Below are 21,147 nucleotides of genomic sequence, written 5' to 3' on the forward strand. Positions count from 1 at the left end.
TCTGTCACATCAAGTCCACCAAGCTATTTGTGTTTGTCGTATTTCGCTTATCTAGTTAACCCCCTGACGTTATAGCTATCTCTGACTTTCCCTGGTATTTAGATTTTTATGTAGAATACCTAAAATGAAATGGAAATATGCTTGTTGAAAGTACTTGCAGTTTCAAAAGTAACATGTTTTGCAGGGGATTCACTCCTCAAGAGCTTATATACGGTCTTTCCTGATTTAATTCCCTTATAAAGGTGCCAAGTGTACCCTCAAGACCCTCAGTTTCCTCATCTGCCAAAAAGAAGGCTGTTAAAAGGCAAAGTACATTGTGCAGATACCTTCCCTTCTTTTTTAAGGGATGCAGTTGAAACGACTTTCAACCTGCCACGCACGTTGACTTTCTTTTCTTACTGAGACTGGGAAGAGCGAGGTCGTGTTTGCTCAGCGCAGCTGCACCCACTGTTCCTAAGCAAACTTCTCAGAACTGCCAACTCCCTTACCACGTCGATTTCCTTTTTTTAATGACTTCCCCTCTCAACTGTTCACATTCCTCCTTAATCAGATTCAACATAATTTAAACCACCCCAGGTGCCTCGGGCACACTGGGTGCCGAGTAGCACCCTGCACTGACACAGGGATCGTCTCAGCCGCCACGTGCACAGTACCATTTGCCTCAAACTGGCCCCAGATGATCATGATTTTGCTGCCTTGATACATGAACTTTTATTTCCAAATTTCTGTGCTGTCAGGCTGTACTCACAGTCTACGCTTACTGTATACACAACTTCCTGAGAGACGAGGGGCAAGGCCCACCTGTTCTGTAGAGACGCGAACCAACAGTACTCGGCCACTTGTCAACACTGTGATGTTCAGATCGTGATGGCCCAGGGTGCTGAAGGTCCGACCGCTGAGTGAGAGGGGCGTGGTTGTTTTATCTTTTTCCTTATAAACAACTAATAGTAAACATCCAAAGAGTATTTTCAGAAGCATGTGTTCAGGGACGTTAGGTCTCACATCCACTCCTTTATGTGAAGCTCCCGAAATAGCCCTCCTAGATTTCCGTGTATGAATGTGGGCTGTGATACAGAACTTGCAGATTCAGTGGCTCAGAGCCGAAGGCATGTAGATCTCTGTCTCGTACAGTCTAACCGGAGTGCTCCAAGTTGATGGACAACTCCACTCGCAAAGGCGTTCTGGGACCCAGGCGGCCCCATGCGTGGATCTGCAAGGCTGGGGTGAGGGCACACCTCCTCTAGGGTCCAACTGGTGGGACGGGGACTGGTGGAGGGGCCTCGTGATGGTATGTACCCTTCAGCTTCCATCTCTTGGTGAGATTAGTCACCTGGCCACATGTCTCAGCAAGAGGGACGAGGGAACGCAGTCCCCAGCCAGGCAGCTGCGAGCCCAGTGACAACTCTGCTTATGCAACAGAAGATGCTGGTGGACAACCAGCAGTATTTAGTGCAAAAGTGTTTTTGTCTTTGTTTTATAGAAGCAGTTGGAAACTGCGATACTAGTGTTTGATTTTAAGCAAATCCAATAGGAAAAAAAGTCAGATTTTTATTAAAAAGTTAAAGAAATATATTTTAAAACGGAAATAAACCCGAGGGGCCTTTGGTCATCAGCCGACTTGCCTCCAGCAGCGGTTAGCTCTGCCTTGTTACTCCCAGTCTCCCCTGGGAGGGAGGGACTTGCTCACTGCTGGTTCCAGCACCTAGAGCAGTTCCTGACACACAGATGACTGACAAACCTCCGTGGATAGATGGGACTGAAACCTATCGAAATGTAGTTAACTTTAAGTTATTTTGTGACTTTACATCCTTCTCTGCTGGGTTACCAGAAATGGCAGGAACATTTCTGAAGCTCTAAATATATATAACAAGTTTCTTGCATGTATATGTATAGAGCAGAAAGTCTAAATGCCAGCCAGACTACGAAAGTACAAAGTACAAAGAAAATCTGGACAAGTTCTGAAAGACCCTTGGTATTTATACTTCTATCCCAAAGAAACAGCTAATGAATGTGACTTATGTTGTGCCTTAGGTTTTTTTTTTTAACCAAAGCACTGTCAACTTTGACTCCCAGATGTGGAAAAGCACAGTGTGACATTCAAAACACCTGTAAAATGAAGTACCTTAATTTGCTGAGAGACATTAAATTGCCTATGATCAAGAACAAGCCTATTTTTTTTTAAAGACAAAAATCAAACATTTTGCTCCCATTAAAACCAAAAGAATAATGTGAATTAGTCCTGTCACTTGGAAATGAATTCTTATCAGAGTGGGAAATTTACTCCAGCAAATATAGCAGTAAATATTATTAAAATAAATTCAGTGACCTTTTTAAAAAAGATTACAAAATTGAATTTATTGAGTTTCACACAAGATGCACTTATAAAATTAGTACTGAATGCCATTTTAACAGAAGAAATGAACATCATTCCAAACTCCCAATATATTCTGGGAAAGAAAAAAAAATCTCCCGAAAATGACAGCACAACAGAGTAATTCAAGCTGAATTGGAAGATATACCCAAATCATATTCTTGCTCTGATGAGGGCTATGTTTGGCCAAGTTTTCCCCAGACTATTCCCATTCCTCATGGATACTGTTCCTTATGGTGAAGAGAAGACGGAAAAGAGAATAATTTAAAAATGGGGCTTCACTGACACATACAGAGCAATTTAAAGTCTTTCATTTTTAACTTAAAATACTTCCTGGTTTCACAAAACTGTTTTTGTACAATTTCCTCTTTTTACCCTATGTGAACATTAATCTTCAGATTTCTTCAGCTTTAATGCAAATTAAAATTCACTTTTGTTTTTCAAATGAACAAGCCAAATTAAAGCTTGCTTTGCATTTCATCCAGGAAATAGACAAATCACCTAAACTTAACCTTCTGCACGTCATATGCCGGAAATAATCAGCATGAGAGCTAAACTTCAAAATGGAAACATCAAAGGGAGTAACAGTTAACAGTGACATCTGGATGTCCTGAAATTAGACATCGTAGAATTTTCATAAAAATGCAGAAAGGTTTCTCAAGATAAAATGTGGTGGAAAGTAACTTGTCCTATGATGCAGGCCACAGACTAGTAATTAAGCAGAAATGGAATCTTGATCTCAAATAAAACCAAAAATTATCTTTTAGCTGCTGTTCCCAACATCCACGCACATACACAGACACATGTCCCAAACACTCCATTTACTTCCCCCCCAACACAGCTTGCCCATCCCCAGCACATGTGCACAGATGGAAAGCCGAGCACGTTCTCTAAGCCCAAGAGAGATGATGTCCCGTCCACTTAGAATATTGACTTTAAAACTTACTTTGAAAACCCAGTTAATACCTTTGAATTTTGTACACTGACAGCCTGTTCAACACCAAATCCTTTTGACTGTAACAATTTATGAAGCAATTAGTTTTAAAGTGAAACCAGTTAACTATACATTAAAGTTAACACTGCTCTGCTTTTTCAGTATAAAAAGTGCCTTTTATAAAGGGAATTTCTATTTTATCCACTGTAATTAAACAATACACAGCTCATGTTTGGCTGTACAGAGTATGAAACATTTTCTCAGTGATGCATAACCTTCATTACTGAATATTTTTTAAATAAACTGGCTTAAGGTTTTTTTTTCTCCTATAAAATGCTACTATTCATTATGTCTTATTTAAGGTAGCCTTTTATTCTGATTAATTCAGAATATTAATACATCTTCAAAGATTATTCTGGTGGTAAGAACATTTATCTTGACTTAAGTTTATTCTTTTTTTAACGCTTTGGCAGATGAAATGACGTCTGAAAACTGCTTGTGGAAACAGAGTGAGGCTGGCAAGGGAGCGCCGTGGTAAGAGCTTCACAGGTTTCCAGGAATATCCTTATACTAAAGGGACTCAAGGCAAAATCTGATGTTCTGGAAGCACAGACCGACAAAGCAGAAGTGATTCTGAGGCTGCTCCCGTCGGGCCGGGGGTGACTCTGCCACTTCGCCAAGCAGGAGCAACTTTTCCCCGCGTGTCAAGTTTTCCAGAGTCAAGGCCGGAGGTCACTGCTGGCTGGCCCACGTGACCTGACCTTCAGCCGGACCACGTGACTGGAGGAAGGACACTGAGATTTGCTTTCCATTAATAACTTAAGTTTTAAATAAATATGTAAGTGCCACTTTTAGCATCTGTCCGTCCTGGTATCACGGCATTTGCCACCCCAGGACTCTGCCTCTTTGGCACAAGGAGCCACAGAATTCAAGTCAATTCGGTTTCCACAAATTGTGAACCTGTCTATCTCTAACAAATCTTTCTTTGAGGATCTGTGTTTTAGCTCAGAGTTTTCTTGTGTTATGTCCTTCTCATCACCATCTGGCGTCGTCAGAAACTGATCAGAATTGCTTGTCACAAGCAGTGGTACGACATTTTCCTTTTGATGAATAGGCTGGCTGGTGACTGAAGCAGACAGGTTTTCTTCTGTGGAAAAACAGATTCACATAATTAGAGGAGGATTTTCCCCCAACTTAAAATAAACACAAGTTTACCAATATAGTTAAAAAAGGAGTCTATCAGTCACGCTTTTGGATTAGGCGAGTAATAGCCAAACAGCACGCTGCACAAGCACCGCAGTCAGTGAGGAAACTCAGAGGCTGCATTCCCTCTGTCTGTCACCCAGAATTTTACACAGAAGCTATTAATTATGTGGATCATATCGCACAAATAACACCCTTAGCTGTGTAACAAACGCCGTCCTATAAAACCAAGCCCCAGTACGATCGCTGCCAGACCTGAACAGTGAACACTGGCCCCTGCTCTCCCGGAGGCGGAGTCCGGGCTCCCGCTCACGCGCTGACCCGAGCTCCGCGCCGGGCAGCCTCCCCGCCGTCCTCCGCCTTTGGGCTCACCTTCCTTGAGTCTGTTTTCCACCAAGACTGAGAAATAACCCTTTAAAAATGTCTGCTGGGTCGCGTCACTCCTCTGCTCCAAGCCCTGCAACGACTCCTTCTCATACAGTCAAAGCCAAGGTCCTCACAAGAGCCCGCGGGGCCTGGGTGACTCGGACCCCTGGGCGGCCCCTTCCCTCCACCCTCCCTGCTGTCCCTCGACGTGCCAGGCACGCCCCACCCTGGGCCCGTGCAGGTGCGTGCTGGCCTCTGCCTGGGCGGCTCCTCCCGGGAAGGCTCCGCCATCTCTGCTCGGATGCCCTCTCCTCGGTTGGGGAGTGCCCCCGGTTGCCCCTCCCGCGTCCCCTTTCCCGACCCCCTTTAGCGTTCCCGACAGCACTTCCTGCCACAGCGCACATTCACCCACCCTTTCTGCCCAGCTCCCGGCAGCCGAGCTCCGCCCTTCCCCCAGGCCGCATCCCTGGACCGGCCAGGTGACAGCGGCCCAACAGCCGTCTGCGCAGCGAGGATGAACGTAAAGGCGGAGCGGTGCGCAGAGGCACCTGCGAGGACATCTGCGGCGTAAACACTAACAATCGGCAACCAAGCAAAGTGAAGTCAAATCTTGAAAGCGCTGCTAGAAGTTGACTGAAAGGTGATTTTTCTTTTTTTATTATGTAGAGTTCAGACAATTAATTCTTTAGATAATATTTCACAGAAGTGGTAAGAAGAACTCAACCTACCTTGAGAGGGTTTACATTTACTTTGTGATTTACTGCACGGTTTGCCCGCAGCGCCGGCTGGGGGAGGGTTAAACAACTTTTCTTCCATCTTGGCTTCCTTCACGTACTGGCAGGACTTTCCCAGCAGGACAATGCTGTTAAGCACTTTCAGGGAGATCAACCTAAAACCAGAAGGAAACACCCATCCACTGCTGGAACTCATCTCAGCCTCGGTGAACGCCATGACCTCCACCGCTGATGAGAGGGCGGAGGGCGCAGGGAGGGGCCGGGCATCGCTGGGCGGAGTCTGAGACGGATGAGCTCCTACGCAAAGCCCTCTCCGAGGCGTCTTTGACAACGGGGAAAAATTCTGATAAACTCCTTAGTTCTCATTTTAAGAAGAAATTTATCCCACTCAGAAGTCCTATCTGTACTAAGTTATTTAACATTTATTCCCTTATTAAAAAACACATACAGTTAGCAAATGCAGACGAACCAAGAAAAAACCTCACAATCCCACAGTCCACTGCTAATCACTGCGACGTTTGGTATATTATCTTCCAGTCATTTCTGCTCTGAGTGCACATCTATTTGCACTGTTCAGAGTAGAGACTCGGGGCCAAGAGTATGAGTTCGAATCCTGACTCCACTGCTTAGGTCCGGTGTGGACCTGAGTGAATTTCTTAACTAGCTAATCCTTAAAGGGGGGGATTTCAGTCAGGCGCTCAGAACCGTGCTGGGCACACAGAAATGCCAACTAGTTTGTACCTTACTACCACAAGACAACACATCATGAGCATTCTCCCAGCCTGCTGGTGTTCCTCAGTGCCATGATCTTAATGGTCTCAGAACATTTCACTGTCCTGGTTATCATGTAACAAAGCCCCCCAAAGCCCTTAATTTCTGATTCTTTAGGTTATTTCTAATACTTAGCTTCTATTAAAAAGTTTCTGGCTAAAAGAACTTTATTAAATACATGTTTCCTTAAGATAAATTCCAAAATACCGATAATCACAGAAGTGGGATTTCTGGGCCAAAAGGTACACAACATTTTTAGGCATTTGAAACAAATCTGGCAAAAAATTTTGAGAAAATTCTTCACATTGCTGTTTTCTCATAAATAGGGGCCTGTGAATGACACAGCACCAAGGACCCCACGGCTAGTTCAGAGAGTGAAGACGTGGGTGGCCATTTCTTACTCATGAGATGAACTCCTGGCAGTAACTGGACATTGAAAATCGGTGAGGGCAAGTCTGAGGAGGGGCCTGGCAGGAGGTCAAAGCAAGATGCAAACAGGCTTCCTTCACTCTCCCAGGCCTCCCAACTCCAAGGGTATGGATGCAAACACGAGGGCCTCATACAGATCCAAGGTTGCGAGGACCCTCCGCTTGTGGGTGTCACACCTCCAGACTGACCGCCAATCCCAACTTTCCCCTGAACTCATCCCTCAGCCCTGCCACTGCATCCTCGACACTGCCTAGGGAGTGTCTAGTAGGACTGCAAGGTACTAAAGCCAAATCGGAACTCTCAATCCCAATTCCAATCCCCCAAAAACCCAACCCAGCCCCACGTGTATCTCTCACAGGCTTCCCCATCCCAGTAAGTGGCACTTCCTCTACCCTGACTGCTCGGGCCACAAACTCTAATCATGCTTGATTCTTCCTGTTTCCCCACTTCCCACCCAATCAATTCATCAGCAGGTCTTGTCTACCTCCGCTTTCACGTGAACACCAGCTGACAGATTCTTACCACCCAAACCCAGCCACGGTCCTCTCCCTGGACGACTGTACAGCTCATGACTTGGCTGACCTTGCTTCTCTTCTCGCTACACTCCAGTCATTCTCAGCACACCAGCCAGGGTGGCCCTTGCAAAAAGCCAGATGGACCCTGGCCCTCCTCTGCTCAGAAGCCTCCAGGGGTTCCCTCCCTTCTCATCACTGCCAGCCCCTTCCTGGGCTGTCCCTGCCCACTCTATGCCCAGTAGAGCAGAGATAAACCAGGAACAAAGCTGAGAAGAACTCTGGAGGGCGGAGGGAACATTTGTGCCAGGAAGGAGGACCTCGTGTTTTTTCATGGCAAAAAACTGAAGAGAGTCTCCTTAACCTAGTAAAGGATTTCTATGTTCATTCAGACGGAAAACAGTAAATGGTACACAGTCTGATCTGAACTCTATCTTGCTCTGGGCATCACTGAAATCAGCTGTGCTGCCTGAACGGGGCACTGAAGCTGTGGGAAGCTTCTTCACGACCTACGGGCTCGGTGTAGACAGTAAGAAGTGACTTGTCCTGCCGGGCCAGTTATTGGGCAGAGAGCAGTGTAGAAAACACACTCAAAACGTGAAGCAGGAAGTACCCAGAGGTCTCTGGAAAGCAGACCTCATTCCCGTGGCAGATTCTGGGTGCATTTCCAGCTGAGGTCACCACTGCGAGGCTTATTCTCTCCTCACCTTCCCCCCTCGAGGGACAACTCAGTTCTGACCATCACCCAGACCCTGAGCACAGCTCCTGGTGCATCACTGCCCGCGAGCACAGGGATGGATCCCTTTCTGCCTCGGAAGTAAGTGAATCTAAAGCTCGGTTGGGCTACTGTCATAAATTCACACCTTGAGAAAACTAGTGGCGGCAAAAATGCCTTTTTATATTATTTTCTTCACACTGCTTATTACTATTTTAGTGTTTTAGTTGTGAGTTTGTTACTGTTTGTCATTCCCAGCCAGACATAAGCTGCATGAGACCAACAAGTCTGCAGATAAAAGTTCAGCCAGTCACAGGCTGAGAACTACAGTCCTGCATCTCCTTTGGGTTTATGATGACATACGCCTAGAACGTGCTAAACAACTCATGTAGCAAACAGAGTAGAAACAAAGAGTATTTTTTTTAAACATAGAAAAATGTCTGACTGCAATGGCAGATTTTATCATAAAAGAAAATATGAGTGAAACTTAAAATTCTAAGCAAAAAAGGGTTTTAAAGTAAATGATTACATTAAAAGATTAAAATAAAATCTAAAGTGCTGTTAATCCTACTACTGAATAGCAGATTTAATTTAACCAGAATTAACTGAGTCACAAATGCATCTGGAGATACATGCTCTCAAGGGAGACCCCCAGGACAGTTGGGATGGGTCCAATATGATTTGGTTGCTATTAACTTCCATTACACCTTGCATTTAAACTTTACTGTATGACCCAAAACATATTCAAGAGTAGTTGATCTTACCCAAAATAGAAGAGCACGACACAGGCGTAAGACAGGATTCCTTGCACTTTAATTGAGCTTGTAACAACTCTGATGAGCTAGCCAGAAACAAACCAAAACAACAAAACATAAACCCACAGTTATTAGTTAATATTTAAATAAATAAATAAATAAATAAATAATAATATATTTAACACTTCAGGCACATACTTGTGGCCTTTGTCTAAATCCAAATTTGTTGATTCATATCAAAATCTGGCTGCCTGTGGCTACTGCCATGTTCAACTGTTGACTCTAAACGCAGACACTATACCTAATTCATAAATGACATGTTGACTTGTACCTAATAGAGATGCAAATCAGCTGATTTTTAAAGTAAAAAATTATTCTGGAAAATACAAATGAACTCATCTTGCTACACGTGGCCCTGCCAGAGCTGGAAGCACTGAGTGGGCATTTCCCTAATTCCTGCTTTTTCTGTCCTTTGTTCCTTGACTCTTTAAGAACCCCCAATGACTTGCAGGGAGAGAGAGAAAAGGGAGCCTTAGGTGGTTTGTACTGTTTAAAAAAAACTAAGTATTATTACAAAATTAATTACTTAAAGGCCGGAAGATTTGTCTCTTTTGGATAGTTATGATTAAATACCTATTTTCTTACTTATCTCACATAAATATGAGTAATAGCACTATTTTTGGAAGTCTGCTGAATAAATCTGGTGGGATCTATTGGTGGGAAATGTTTACACATCATAGGTTCAGCTTAATAACGTGCCCATATATTGGGATATAGGAGGACTGCTATGTGAAAACAGAAAATCAAAGAAAATGACTGACCTTACCCAGTAATGTTATCATCAAATGGAAGAATCTCTTAATAAATATCACAAGATACATTTAAAATATTTTAAAAATGCTTTTAATAAAAGAACAATTGGGAGGAGACAGACAGAATAGACTGCCATATGTTCAGTAAAACTTCCCAATGAGAAAACTGATACAGAAGTCCTCATCTCTGTCAGTCTCTAACAGGGAAATGACCTGTTGTACGAACATCTGGGATGGAATTAACATGGCTCTAGAATTTTACTCATTAATATGAAAGGCAAACCAATGATCACATTCAAGGCTTAAATGACTTCACTTTTATCGAGCATACTATTAGGTAACTTTAAGATACATATGTCCAAATCTAATTTCCATGAGACGTTAATATATGATTTATTTCACTCTTCTTGGCTATGAATTCATTCTAGGATCTAAGGTAACATTTAGAAGGAAACACTGCCACTCTTGAGTCTTAATTTAAGAATTAACTCGGCTACTGAGGCCTCTGCATATTCCTCAGGCCCCCGGACGTCTGCCGAAGCTACAGCGCTGCACTGGCACTGTGAGAAACACGCTTTGAAACAAACCTGCTGCACTGCTGCGTAACTACACAGTCCGCTTCAAGACTGCAGATTTTCCAGAAGTGTTTTGCTAATCAATTGTTAATTAAGCTTAAATCTTTTTGTATAACAACTATAAAAACTCATTTAAAGAATAAATCAAAGACTGAAAAAAATCTAAAAAATATGAATTTAAAAAATTCATACTAATTATGAATAGAGGTTTTGGGCAAAAATGTTACTGGATAAATAATTATTATTTGGCAAAGCAGGGCCACATTTAAATCCAACCACTTAACCAATCCCTGAAAAAATAAGTAAAGTCAGGCAACCATGTTTGTCCTCACACTGCACGTGTCCTTTCTCCAGTTGCAGGAAACAAACGTAGAGAAATTCAAAATTCTATTTTATCAATCTCTTAAATTTTTAACATATAATTTTACCCTATAAAATCCCCTGTTTTTCTAAAATTCTAGGAGTTCCTTTTCCCAAGCAAAAGAAATCTATATTATTATATAACAAATAAGCTACTAATACAGTTGAAAACACTTAAGGATGTTTTCTGGCGAGTCATGCTGAAATTTAAATAACAAATCTATTGGTCACTGATCCTCTAAAAAAAAGTCAGGCAAGCTGGTCTAAAATACAGTTAATATGACCTACAACTTCTTTATACATCTCTTAGTTGATTTCCATGAGACTCTGCATTATAGGAGAACTCCAGGTGTCCTTTGGCAAAAAGACTGGTTGCATTTGTTTTGGTGTGAAAATAGGTAGCCAAAAAGGAATATAATCAAATTTAAGTGCAGCCAGCAAATCTTCTTAATTAACATTATGACAGCCTGATGTGGCTAGTAACTATTTGCTGGCTGTTCTGAGCAATTCATTAAAATATTTGAAGTTGATGACTGATTTTTTTTGGTAGACCTAGTAAATTTCAGTGCTATTATTTAAAAAATATGGTATTTCCTGTGTATAACAGTAGAAACTGTCCTTGTAAAAACTTTGAAAAAATTTAAGAAGTAGTAATTATAATGAATACAGAATATTTCTTCATTTGAACATACTATATTCATTTAATCTATTCCATTTGTTTCCAAATTTTTACTACTATCAATGCCGCTGCAGTGCATAATCTTGCCTATAAATCATCATGTACCTTCTGTAACTATTTTCTTAGGGTAAATTCCTAGAACTGGAATTACTTCATCAAAGTGTGACACTGTCACACTGCCCCTTAGGAGTGTTGGGTCAATTTACATTTCCACACATATGCATTACAGTGGCCACATCAATGCTTACCACTAGGTATTTCCAGTCAAAAAGAAGAATCTTTGCCAAATGAGTGAGCAAAAATGAATATTCTCAATTTTGGGAAAGCCATCACATAAAATAATGCCTTAATATGACTTATCTACTGGATGGCTTAAAATCCAAAAGGACAGTACTATTTACATTTCAAACTTAAAACTGAATTTCCTTCTAAGTCATTTACCTTTCATTTTTATATCAAGTCCTTCTGAAACAAGCTTATTGATAATCCATTTATTGATATTCTGTATGTAATGATAGTCATCTCATAAAAAAGGGAAAAAAGTCTGGACTTACTAGAACAGCCAGTGGGAGAGGAATGAACCCCATCCTCCGAGCCACGGAGTCACTGTAATCAGTATACGCCTAGACGGAGAAAGGAGAACAGGATTTATGGGATTTAAACAGCATTTAAAAAGTACTATTCACTCACCAACAGTAAATGTTCTAAACAGGTGAGGCCATGAGCAAGAAGAGAACCTAGCACCTACTACGTAATTTAGTGAAGTGATATGGAAATCTGAATGTTTATAAGAAGTTTAAAATACAAAGTTGCATAACTGTTCCAGAGCTGCAGAAATCATACCCTATTTAATGTTAAGTATTATTAAGTATTAGTATTATTTTTATTATTTCATAAACATTTAGTGTCAAGAACAGAGATAAGTAGGAAGTTTAAATTTACGATAGCTTTCCCTTAATTAATATCCCATGCTAAATCAAACCACTGTTTGGTTAATTTCAGACTATGTCTTTGATATAATGCTCACATTCTTCTGTCGACTGCTAACAAGGTCAAAAGCGAGGCTGGCTCTATATTCACTGTAGACCTAAAGGCAAGTAAGAGTGAAGCATTAATACAGTGCAAATATACAACGTGGAAAGATTTACTCTGTAGATGAAATGTTCAATAGCTAGCTAGGAGGAGTGTGTAATAACCAAGCCACATCCGGGTAGTGTTTCTCTATTTGCTTTCCTACAAAAAAGGGTAAAACACAGCCTCAATTCCCCAACTGTTAAGTTCTCAGGCCTTTTAAAGGTTTCTCTTCAAAGAGGGATAAATATTCAATGATTATGATCCTGAGAGTTCAGAATTTTGGGAATAGTGTTTCTTTTAAGTAGTGTAAGATATACAAAATAATTCTGAAATTTTAAATTAAATGAACAGTTTAAACATTTATTATTGTATATCTAACAATAATGATGTCTTCTTAGAAAAATGAATGTTAAGCCTGATGTAAACCTGAGTTAGGGAACACAGTGGTTATGAAGGCACTTGTAAACTATCATTTCCACTAAAAACTGCACTAAGTATTTTAGTCAAGCCTATTGATTTTGACTTCAGATGCTGAGAAAATGATTCCATGAAAAGGGATTTCTACTTTGAGGAAGCTGAGAAGAGTAAAGGGTGAAATTACTTTATTGGTGCTTTGCAAAAAAAGTGCAAAATCACATTTTATTCAAGTATATTAAAACATTCAGAAACCCCATAATCCAATCATCGTATTGATGCAGTTGCAACTGCATTACAACTTAAATTTTTGCCTTTTGAAATAAAACAAAAAGCATCAGAGTAAGACAAAGTACAATCCAAATCAAATCTAGACAACTGGTAACATTACTGTTCATTTTGGGCCTGAGGTAGGATTGAGAAATGCACTAGAAAACTAGCCGATGTTTTGTTTACAATGAGCCTAGAGCCACATATCTATTTCTGGAAATTCTACAGACTGTCTGGTTACAATATAAAACAAATTTCTCAACGTTCCATCAAATGCTTCCACTAGTAAAACATAAGGCTCTTGTCTTCTAGAGCTTATCAGAAACCTATTCTCAATCACACACAAAAAACAATTTTTAAATATAAAATATTAAAAAAAATCTAGCCAGAGAGAAAAGTTTTGATAGTCTGATGTTTTAAATAGAAACAATGTGATTTTTAAAAGCTTAAGTAAACAGACTATGATGGTATTATCAGTTTATAATGATTCTGAGTTAGCCACACCCTAACCTCAGCTACTGGCCAATCTATTTCTCCATCCAAATGTGTGGAACCAGAACTGTTCACTACTGAAATAATGTACTTTCAGTAGTATATTTATTTTTAGAAATTAAAAATTATAATTCTAACTTTAAAGTGGTAGTACTCTCCTACTATCTTCATAAATGCAGTAAATTTAAACTGGCTACTCTACAGCTTTCTATTATTAATCAGAAGTCAACACTAAACATTGAATTGCTTATTGAAATACTTACATCTGCAGTAATGTCATTGAACTTTGTGATAAAGGCATGTTTTACAATATCCACAGCGATTTCCGATGCAATCACCATACAGACATCTGGAAACAACACCCAGAGATGATCTATAAAGTGGAGGGAAAAGAGACAATTAAATCTCTTAGAATGAACAGAGTCCATAATATCCCATCACAGGCCACCATGGCAGATGTCAGAAATCTCCACAGGGCAAGACTGTAATGTTTTCAACAAGTGGTAACAGAGAGAACCAGCATTCAATTAATCATAAAAAGAGCCATATTTTATCAAGTTAAAAGATAAGTCATTTCCCTACTTCAGGATGACACCTGCACCCCAATGTTCACAGCAGCACTGTTTACAATAGCCAAGACACGGAGACAGCCTAAATGTCCATCAACAGATGACTGGATAGAGAAGAGGTGGTATATTTATACAATGGAATACTATTCAGCCATAAAAACCGACAACATAACGCCATTTGCAGCAACATGGATGTTCCTGGAGAATGTCAGTCTAAATGAAGTAAGCCAGAGAGAGAAAGAAAAATACCACATGAGATCGCTCATATGTGGAATCTAAAAAAAAAACAAAAACAAAAACATAAATACAAATCAGAAACAGAATCATAGACATAGAATACAAACTTGTGGTTGCCAAGGGGGCGGAGGGTGGGAAGGGACAGGCCGGGATTTCAAAATGTAGAATAGATAAACAAGATTATACTGTATAGCACAGGGAAATATACACAAGATCTTATGGTTGCTCACAGAGAAAAAAATGTGACAATGAATATATATATGTTCATGTATAACTGAAAAATTGTGCTCTTCACTGGAATTTGACACAACATTGCAAAATGATTGTAGCTCAATAAAAAATGTTAAAAAATAAAAATAAAAACCCCTCAATGCTCAAAAAAAAAAAAAAAAAAAAGGGTAAGTCATTCAACAAGTATTTATCCTGTGCCTTCTCTGTGTCAAGCACCACCTTCCTGGGCCAGCAGGGGACGACTGCTGTCATGACCAGGCTCCTTGTAAAATCCTGTGACTCTGGCTGCCTCAGTGTGACAGTAAATAACTAGTAGGAACATGTGCTTAAGCCAAGTGGACAATATTTTTTCCCTCCCTGGTCACTATGATTTAAAGATATTGGTCAATTATTTGTTTCACTGTCTTACAGATGTAATTTATCAAATTTGCTCACCTTTACCATATGTATTAAAACTTCAACTTAGTACCAAGTACCTTGATAAAAGATGCAAACAGATAACCTCCTTAGACCTTGAAAAAGGATATAAAAGTGGGACAGAGAAAGAAACAGGTCAGAAATGTTGACGAGGACCAGGCAGTCCGGGACCTGGGCAGCTGGGAGGCGGTGGTGACAGGCAGCGGTGCGGGACAGGCGAGGCAGTCTCAGCGAGTCTGACACCACGCTGAGGTTTGGGGAATCAGGGAGCCTCTTTCAACAGTAAACTCTGCCACGGACGGGCTAGATGACATGGGCCATTATCTAAGTGCCAGTCTCCTCAGCTACAAGATAAAAGTATCTACACGTCACCATCAGGAGAATTAGACGAGACGATGATGTACATGCAGAGCAGTGGGCCCGGCACACAAAAGGCTAGTGCTGGTTTTGTACGTTCAGCACCATCTTGGGAGCTTAGGCAAGATTACATAAGTGGTATTTTGGTTTAAAATTTTTTTTTAAGAAAAACTAAAAAAGAATGGAAGAAAGATGAATTTATCAACAAAGATGTGTTCCTCTTATCAGACTTTGTGCACATTAGTGATGAAGAAAATGTAAGATAATTTGTTGAAAGTCAAGTACAAGTGAGAACATGACTTCAAAACATCCAGCTGTCAGCAGGCTTAGGGATCGCTGTCCTCCGGCACCATACCCCTGCTTTAGGACTGCTGACCCCAGTGGGCTCTGCTGGGACCAGCCACACACACCCACTACTCTGTCTGCCATGGACATTCTGTTAGCTGCCTTGGATACAAACTCAGGATTCAGATACGCAGAGAATCTGGGTGTATGTGTGGAGGAGGGGCTTTGCCTCCACAAGTCAAGTAGCCTTTGGACCTGTTCCGATTAGAATTCAAGCCACTGTAAGATATACCACTTGAGTTTAGGTTTCTATAAGAAAACAATGTCTGGAAATGTATTTCTAAGATCATATATCTCATTCTGCATCTGTTTCTGATTTTTCACACATACTTGAAAACTAGCAATGAATCTAAATAAATTAATAAGAAGGTATTAAATCCCTTAACATGCATGGTATTGGGAGTATTAAATAAACTGCAAAACTATCTCGTCCTTAAGAACAAGGCTGTACAAAAATGTCAGACATAAAAATTTCTCAATTTGAGATACATGATCATTTCCACCGAGCTCACTTCAGCACCACCAGACTGCGATGACCTGTCTACTTCGTCTGTGAGCCCAAGTCCCTCACTATCTCAGTCCCCTGCACCTGCGCCACAGCGCCCAGCACGGACTGTACACGGTGAATGTCTGCTGGCTGAAGAACTGACGAAAATTCATGGAATCACAACTACTTCTGGTCAGCCTTGATTCAGAGATGTATAAGTAACAAAGTTTACTGCTTACATTCTATTTATCTTCATTGAAAATGCTAATTCACAGGCAGTGAATGAGTAAAAGACAAATGTTAGGGGCTCCTGGTGAACCCCTAAAACGAGAAAGACCAGACTGTACTCACAGAGCCACAGCACGCTACGGATAAAAAATAAGCCGAGAGGCTTGGCGGCTGCAGTACCCAGCAGGGTCCACCCGACACTGGGACACAGCTCTAGAGACATCGGGTGGTTTGTGGGAAATGAGGAGCCAAAGGTCCCCACCACACATGGAGCACACTCAACCCACCTACTGGACCGAGAGAGTAGAACAGCTAAAGGTTTTTGAAGTTTTCTGCAAAACTCATTTTATTCCACAAAAAGTATGCTTTTTGGTTCAAGAGTAAAATTAGAAGGCATTGTATTTGTTAAGAGTTACTTACCTGGGTTCCAAGAAAACTGTTCCATGTTTCTTAGACACACTATTAGCAAAAGCACGTAATTTGTGAATCGTTCCTTAATATCTGAAAAAAATTTAACAAATACTATAGTGCATATAAATAACATAATAATTTAGTACATATATAAAATATTTTTCCTTTAGTCAGAACATGATAAAGTTATTATTTTATGTGTAAATGTCTGTAAAATAAATATACTATTTTAAATACAGGTGGTGCTACACTGGTTAAGCCATTTACTTCTTTCACTAGCATAATTCTGGTATGGAAATTCCAGTTTTCTACAAACTTCAATAAAATACTCAAACCATCAATCTGCTCAGATTGAGTCAGATTCCTCCAACAGTCTTTGGGGACATATGGAAAGTTTTCATTTTACAGACAAAGAAAAAAATAGAAGCAGAAAGCAAAATACAAGACTCTGGGTAGTATAAAACCCCTGCTTTCTAGATTATTTCCAATCTGGTCAATAATAAATACCCAAGTACCAACCTTGGTAAATTCTTTAGCCAAGAAAGCATCAGTATTACAATAGCATTTCTTAGGGTATATGTGGAACTTAGGGGAGTGAAACAAGCTCAAAATTAGATTTCAAGAGGATATTTACCATAAGTTACTAAGTACTCTGAGCTTAGCCTGAATGAATTTAAAAAAAAGCAAATAACTAAATTCCTGCTAAAGGCTAGTTTACACAGTTCACTCTAAGCTGTTACCTTATCACAGTCTAAGATACGCTGTAATAGAGAAATGGAATGAAATAAATCCATGTCTGCAGTGAGTGTCTTGTCTTATATGTCAGTCTTTAAGCCATTCTGAGTTTATCCCTGTGTGTGGTGTGAGGGAGTGTTCTAACTTCACTGATTTACATGCTGCTGTCCAGTTACCCCAACACCACTTGCTGAAGAGACTTTTCTCCATTGTATATTCTTGCCTCCTTTGTAGAAGGTTAATTGACCAAAAGTCTGTGGGTTTATTTCTGGGCTCTCTATTCTGTTCCATTGATCCATATGTCTGTTTTTACCACGCTGTTCTGATTTTTTGTAGCTCTGTAGTATTTTTTGTTTGTTTGCTGGTTTATTTTATTTTTTTAATTGAAGTACAGTCAGTTGCCATGCCCACGTGCTGCGTCTACGCAGTGATGGGAGCTGTGGCTAGGCCATCATGCGCCTAGGAACCATCTCGAATGCCTGTATGCATCTGCTGTCACTCCCCTAATAGCCCAGCACCTCGGTCATCCAGGGCCTCCCGTGGGGCCCCAGAGCCCCTCTGCATTTCAGCTTCACCTTGAAGCCCTTCCTGGGACTGCTCTCCGTTGCTCTACAGCAAATGATCTGGACTCTTATCTACAGCTACACCCGGTCTCCACAAGCAAGCTGGTGTCCTCCACGTGCCTTCCCGAGATGACTAACTGCTTCCCAGTCAGTCGCAGCACCTCTTTTCTAGAGGAGCTCAGATCCCAGCCCTTGTCTGTAAGGAGTCTGAGCTGTCTCCTTACTTCTTCAAAAGCCAGTGGGCACAACTTGCTGTTCTATTATGAAAACTAGAGAGTAACTTCCTGTGAAATACCATATTTTGGGGTATAAACTCACAGTACAGTGAGTCTCGAGGTGAAGAGCACAGGCACGCCCCCTTGAAGGAAGCACATGCAGGGGTTTAACGAACACGTGTTACAGACAACAAGGTCCAACTGTACAGCACAGGGAACCCTGTAACAGCCGTGTAACCAAATCACCGTGCTGTCCCCAGAAATTAACGCAACACTGTAAATCAACTGTACTTCAATAAAAAAAAAAAAGTACACATGGTGTGACTAGTTCTAGATCACATGTTCAACTTATTTTGTGATGTCAAAAGGGAACACTGGTTAAAGGAAGCTAAGAAAAGTCTGTCCTAAAACAATTTCCACCATAATCTAAAACAAAATTTATCCTCTGCTATTTATGTACAGTCAACTGTGGAACTTAATTCATGGGATTAAGCAAATCTGTCAAAGTACCTTTAATGGAATTCTGTAAAATTATTCACAAAGCCGCATCAATAGTGTGTTAAGTCCCCTGAATTTCTAATTTCTATAAACAAATTTAGCAAAGCAATGTACTTATTTCTGACCCTCCTACTAAGCAGGGACATATGATACTGACTTGGTTCACTGTAGAATTATCTGGAAAGAAATCACCTTGAGAAATTTAAAACATTATTTGAGACAAGCCAACATAATTTTAAAAACTCTAATAAAACAAAAACAATAGCAGTGTTTAAATCAATCACATTTTTTGACTCTTGGACACAGGGCAGGTGGCAGCATAGAGGAAACCCATAATCATTTCAATTCTAAGGACACCATAAAAGGAGTGAAAGTCCATCTTAGGGGAATATTTAAGGCAAAATAGATTTTAGAAAAGCAGACTATTTCAAAATACTGTAGAGATTAATAAAAACTGGTAACTTTTGGTAGATAAATGCAATTTTACACTATGAAGGATATGAAAAGTGGTTTAAGTTTAAAGATTAAAAAGAAAAGCAGCACAAAAAAGCACTCATTTATCAATCTAACTATGAAAATGAGGTTGTTATGCAAATATTTAAAAAATGTTTCATTTTTGTACTTTCACAATTTAGTTTTTTTTACATTTAAATGATTTACATACATTTTGAAGCCAAGATTTGACTTTTAAAATTTGAGCATTATTAAAGTATACTAAAATTCTGAAAAAGTTACTCCAGAATGAAATAAAACCTTATATAAGGAAATGAAGTTTTTTTGGAAAATAACAGATTCTAATGATAATCTAACGTTTTTACTAGATAAATAAGGCAATTAACAACTTATTTACATCATATCTCATCTTCAGAACAAAGTTTTGACTTGGACAGAACTCTTACATTAATTAAAAAATGAAAACTTCTATCAAAATGGAAATGTCTTCTCTTAACCATTATTAAGGAGCTTAAAAACACTGGTGACTAATACTTTAAAAATTTTAGATTTCTGATCTGCAGATTATGAAGCTCCCTTTTCTCTTCTATGTTACCACTAAGGGGGATATACTTTAACGTAGTTACAATTGCATTTTAAACAGGAAATAAGTAACTATTTCACTTCCAACAGTCATTCAAGTTAATGCAGTTATACAGGCTTATGCTGAGTGAAACAGAAGCACCCTGGGATGGGACCTGAGTGCAGATCAATGTAACTCCTGCAGGATCTTTCTGAATGTACAGTTCACATTATCAATGGGTTATTAACGGCATAAAAATTTTCATTTTAAGAATGCAAATCGGAAAGGCCTAGGTTCCAATACTCTGGTACTTACACTAACATGAAGTGAAAGAAAAAATAAACTGTTGAAAGCTGGGTTTTATTAACTAAACTCCATTTCATGTGTCCTCAGGCAATTCCCTTAAAGAAACTGTACAGTCAGGTAATAAGCTGAAAGGGATAAAGTCACTAAAATTTCCAAACCAAGTTTTAACAGTAAACTAGCACAAGGCACTGAATTTGATCCTACACACACAGCAGCTCAAAGTCTCAGAGAAATTCACAGGAAAAGAAGGAGCTGGTGTGTGACCAGCGGCATCCTTTGGGCTGGTTCTCATCTCACAGCTGCTAATGCATGTGGAGGAGGCAATAAACCCAGTCACCTTGTGAAAAGTAGGCTCCAGTGACTCCTTATCCACCCCTTTAGTATCTGAGCACCGCATGCAACACCAGCGAGATTGTCTAGGACGGATTTTTCCTTCTTACTTGGGAATGGGTTTTAAAAGCTACCCGAGGTAAAATTAATTTCTTATAAAACTTGCTGAAGATAGAAGGCAGCACAATACAGAGCACCCTGCACTGTAACATGAACTACTTTACCTTTAATAAAAAGTAAAACTTTTCATGCTGGTTACTAACCATTCTAAGCCAAAATATACTCCTGAATTTCTTGTAAACTGATATGCACTGCCTGGTCCACATGCCGCTGTTTTCAGAGTTTTCTTAAAACTGAAATATTGAGTCTCTAATCCTTCTAAAGTAAGAGATTATAATCTGGGGGACCAGCTCATAAAAGAAAGAAAAGGGGATATTAATTACATCAACATATTAGTGATAAGGTTAAAAATCATTCATAATCTCCTCCTCATGATATATAAAGACTGAAAACCCTTAAAACTTAAAGAACTGCTTGTCTAGTTTAAAGCTCTATAAAGAGACCCTACTAAAATCAGGTTATTAATAAAAGTAATGATTTCTGCTACAAGTGAAATTTTTATAGTTGAATTAACATATTGTATAATTAATTCTTGAAGCTGAGAAAAAAAAAATCCTATAACATAGCCCTCCCCTCCCCTCCTCTCCCGTTTCAGGTTCACAGGGCTGGGCAGCGCA

The 21,147-nt window shown here is 40.0% G+C and overlaps 1 protein-coding gene across 1 annotated transcript in view; it reads right to left on the minus strand.

Moving 5' to 3' along the window:
- Positions 1 to 2,327: 2,327 nt before the first annotated feature.
- The window catches only part of TAPT1 (transmembrane anterior posterior transformation 1), a 59,643-nt gene continuing 40,823 nt past the window's right edge, over positions 2,328 to 21,147 (minus strand). The window contains exons 8-14 of the mRNA XM_032494427.1: positions 16,758 to 16,838; positions 13,730 to 13,839; positions 12,244 to 12,303; positions 11,771 to 11,839; positions 8,800 to 8,876; positions 5,603 to 5,763; positions 2,328 to 4,452 (exon numbers count right to left, since the gene is read on the minus strand). Coding sequence (XP_032350318.1) covers positions 4,157 to 4,452; positions 5,603 to 5,763; positions 8,800 to 8,876; positions 11,771 to 11,839; positions 12,244 to 12,303; positions 13,730 to 13,839; positions 16,758 to 16,838 — 854 coding nt within the window. The 3' untranslated portion in view covers positions 2,328 to 4,156. The remainder of the gene's footprint in view (positions 4,453 to 5,602; positions 5,764 to 8,799; positions 8,877 to 11,770; positions 11,840 to 12,243; positions 12,304 to 13,729; positions 13,840 to 16,757; positions 16,839 to 21,147) is intronic.

The sequence above is a fragment of the Camelus ferus genome, chromosome 2, assembly GCF_009834535.1.
Source record: "Camelus ferus isolate YT-003-E chromosome 2, BCGSAC_Cfer_1.0, whole genome shotgun sequence".
NCBI lineage: Eukaryota > Metazoa > Chordata > Mammalia > Artiodactyla > Camelidae > Camelus > Camelus ferus.